The sequence below is a fragment of the Littorina saxatilis genome, linkage group LG3, assembly GCF_037325665.1.
Source record: "Littorina saxatilis isolate snail1 linkage group LG3, US_GU_Lsax_2.0, whole genome shotgun sequence".
Taxonomy (NCBI): Eukaryota; Metazoa; Mollusca; class Gastropoda; order Littorinimorpha; family Littorinidae; genus Littorina; species Littorina saxatilis.
The window spans coordinates 17,064,158-17,067,925 of record NC_090247.1 but is presented as its reverse complement, the minus strand read 5'-3'; the positions used below and the strand labels follow the sequence as shown (position 1 = coordinate 17,067,925).

Genomic DNA, 3,768 nt, shown 5'->3' with positions numbered 1-3,768 from the left:
ACTTTTGGCCAAGCAATCTTCGACAAAGGCCGGACTTCGGTATTGCATTTCAGCTTGGAGGCTTAAACATTAATTAATGATTTTGGTCATTAAAAATCCAAAAATTGTAATTAAAATTATTTTTTTTATAAAACGATCCAAAATTACGTTAATCTTATTTTTCATTATTTTCTGATTCCAAAAACATATAGATATATTATATTCAGATTAAATACAAGCTCTGAAAATTAAAAATATAAAAATTATGATTAAGATTAAATTTCCGAAATCGATTTAAAAACAATCTCATCTTATTCCTTGTCGGTCCCTGATTCCAAAAACATATAGATATGATATGTTTGGATTAAAAACACGCTCAGAAAGTTAAAGCGGAGAGAGGTACAGAAAAGCATGCTATGCAGCACAGCGCAACCGCTACCGCGCTAAAACAGGCTGTCAATGTCACTGCCTTTTGTACAAGCGACGGACTACGGTTATTGTGAAAAAATGCAGTGCATTCAGTTTCATTCTGTGAGTTCCACAGCTTGACTAAATGTAGTAATTTCGCCTTACGCGACTTGTTATCTATTTTCAGCTGGGGTGGACAATGGGGCCTGCAGGGCTACATCATGATGGCACGGAACAAGAACAACATGTGTGGTGTCGCCACTGAAGCCAACTTTCCGGTGGTGTCACCTGTTTGAACCGGCACAACTTTGTTCATTGAGTTTCCAACGATTCTGTGTCCTGTTGATCGTTAAACCCAGGACTGATGTACACGAGGAAGTTACCAACTGAGTGGGAGCGATCCACACTATTTGATTGTAGAAATCACTGATATGCAAACTATAATTTCAACCGATCCGATCCCGCGCTTCGCTACTGCTCGGATGGCAAATGTATCGTGCATACCAACCCAGATCTAATGTGCACGAGGAATTTACCAACTGAGTTGGAGCGAGCCACAATTTTTGGGATTGTAGAAATCACATGCAAACTTCAATTTCAACCAAACCAACCCCGAAGCTGGCTCCCCCGAAGCTGGTTGGTAACTTTCTCGTGCACAACGGCCCAGGTTTGGTTTATACGAGAAGATACCCGAGTGGATGGGGGCCAGGCTGGTTAAACTATGGGCAGACACGTTAAAATTACAGAGAAAATTTCCATTTCAACTAGTCCGACCCCGTGTCTGGCTCCCATTTAGTTGGTAACTTTCTCGTGAGCAATAGCCTTGCTGTCTACTTTGCATCAAGCTACACGCTCAGAACAGATAGTAACTTGCATTTAACGCTTGTTGTTGTTGTTGTTGCTGTTGTTGTTGTTGTGTTGGTGTTGTTGTTGGTGCTGCTGTTGTTGTTGTAATGTGTTGCTGTTGTTGTTGTTGTGTTGGTGCTGTTACTTTTGTTGTTGTTGTTAGGTTTTGTTGCTTTTTGACCAACAACCAATACACGTTCATTAACTGTACGAAAATGTTAAACTGGTTGTTCGTATCATCGTTTGTTGTTGTTGTTGTTGTTGTTGTTGTTGTTGTTGTTGTTGTTGTTGTTGTTGTTGTTGTTGTTGTTGCTTGTTTTGATTGCTTCTGTTTTTGTGCTTTATGCTTGCGACTGTGAAATGCCTACTCCAGTGGTTGAAAACGACGTTAAACACCAAATAAAGAAAGAAAGAAAGAAAAGCCTACTCCAGTGGTCTGATTTATTTCATGCAAGAAGTTGTCCTTTTCATGAAAAAAAGCTGTGTATTATATCTCGCTGATTTGTGTGTGTGTGTGTGTGTGTTGGTTTTGAATTAAACCTTGAGTTCATTGATTGTTTTTGTTTCTATTTTGTTATGTTTTATGTGCCAATGTTATGTTATGGAGCTTATTTTTCTTCTCAATAGTATCCCCCCCCCTCTCTCCCTCTCCCTCTCTCTGTCTCTCTCTCTCTCTCTCTCTCTCTCTCTCTCTCTCTCTCTTCTCTCTCTCTCTCTCTCTCTCTCTCTCTCTCTCTCTCTCTCTCTCTCTCTCTCTCTCTCTCTCTCTCTCTCTCTCTCTCTCTCTCTCTCTCTCTCTCTCTCTCTCTCTCTCTCTCTCACTCACTCTCTCCGTCGCTTTTTCACTAACTAATTTTTCCCTCGAAGAAACACAACAACATACACTTACGAATTCCAAACATAAACATGTGTGTGTGTGTGTGTGTGTGTGTGTGTATGTGTGTGTGTGTTTGTGTGTGTGTGTGTGTGTGTGTGGGGGGGGGGACAACGGAATAAACCCGTTAAAGGAACAGTGAAATTTATAATCACTGAGTCTCATATAAGCCTCAATCACTGAGAGGATATCTGGTTAATCAACCACCAGTACATACACGTACACCCCAACAAGGGAAATGAATAATAGTCATCTATACATGATTATTCTCAATCGAGAAACAAAATGATGAGGATATGGGTTTGAATAGTTGTCCTCTGACGAGGCTACCTTTCAGTTTCCCCAAAAAAACATCTATAAAATCACACATTCAACGAAGTTGTCCTTACAGCTTGAAACTGTAAATATAGCCGAAAAGTACCATCTTTTGGAGAGGTACTTGGGGATTTCTGGGATGCCTACTGCATTTGCCGGGTTTGGCAGACCCTTGAATGTAACCCCTTTGTGTCTGTGTGTGTGTGAGTGTTTTGTACAGCAATTTGGACGTTTTCCATTCTGTAATAATTTTTCATAATACAAATTTGCTACTTTCATTTGGGATTAAATAACTGACACAGATTTAATACCATCAATCTTACTGTTATTCTCCAAAACAATATCAAACGTTTTCATATATCTCTTAATTGCTCCCACACACCCTCAATACTTTAACAAAATCGTTCTAATTTGATACTTTTCACAAAACTCGTTATAGGTATAAAAACGCCCATCGCCAACTGGCCGACAAAACCAACTTTATTATCAAACCAATTATCAAAAAAACAAGTGTTATTTCCAGTTTTAATATTATTATTATAAAAAGAAGTGGTTCTGCTAATATTTCTTTGGAAGTTTCTTAATCTATGTTATACCTAAACTGTTCATACACATTGAACTCATCCTTTCAAAAACTATTACAATGTTGTTCACCGCCATAAAGACTAGGACCACACACATCAATGTTCTCAACATCAGGATATAAAGCAGCTGTTATAACTTTCCATTGGTGGACCGCGAACCTCAACTTTTGTTTTATCCAAGTCAATTTCAGGGCTGACAAATACGTATTAACGTGAGGAACATCAAGGCCAACATCCTTAACACTTTTGACAACAACATTTCTACAAATTCGATCACGCTTTCGATACCACACAAAATCAAAAATCATAGTCTGTAAATTATTTACAAACTTGTCTGGAGGGTTTGGCAACAACATCCACAAATATACAAGCTTGGACAATATTAAGGATTTCAAAACTGCTAATCTACCTAAAGGGGTTATCAACCTCTTAGACCAATTCAAAAATAATCGTTTTACTGCTTGAAACTGGTTATCAAAATTCATTTGTACACAGTTCTTTAACCAAATACCCAATTCTTTCAACTTTTGGGGATTCCATTCAAAATCAAGGTGTGGCATATACCTTACATCCCTATTTATATTACACCCTAACCAAACAATTGCTGTCTTTTCAATATTCATTTTTAACCCTGATTTGTTTCCAAAATCGTTTAATACGTTCATTGTTTCCTCAAACGTCTCCATATCTCCTCTTTGAAATAATTTAGTGTCGTCGGCAAATTGTGATAACTTAAATTCTGTTTCACCGATGACAATTTCC

General features: G+C 38.2%; 1 protein-coding gene across 1 annotated transcript in view; it reads left to right on the top strand.

Annotated features, from left to right (window-relative positions):
* The window catches only part of LOC138961749 (procathepsin L-like), a 13,604-nt gene extending 11,817 nt beyond the window's left edge, over positions 1-1,787 (top strand). Inside the window, exon 7 of the mRNA XM_070333421.1 lies at positions 575-1,787. Coding sequence (XP_070189522.1) covers positions 575-683 — 109 coding nt within the window. The 3' untranslated portion in view covers positions 684-1,787. The remainder of the gene's footprint in view (positions 1-574) is intronic.
* Positions 1,788-3,768: the final 1,981 nt, after the last annotated feature.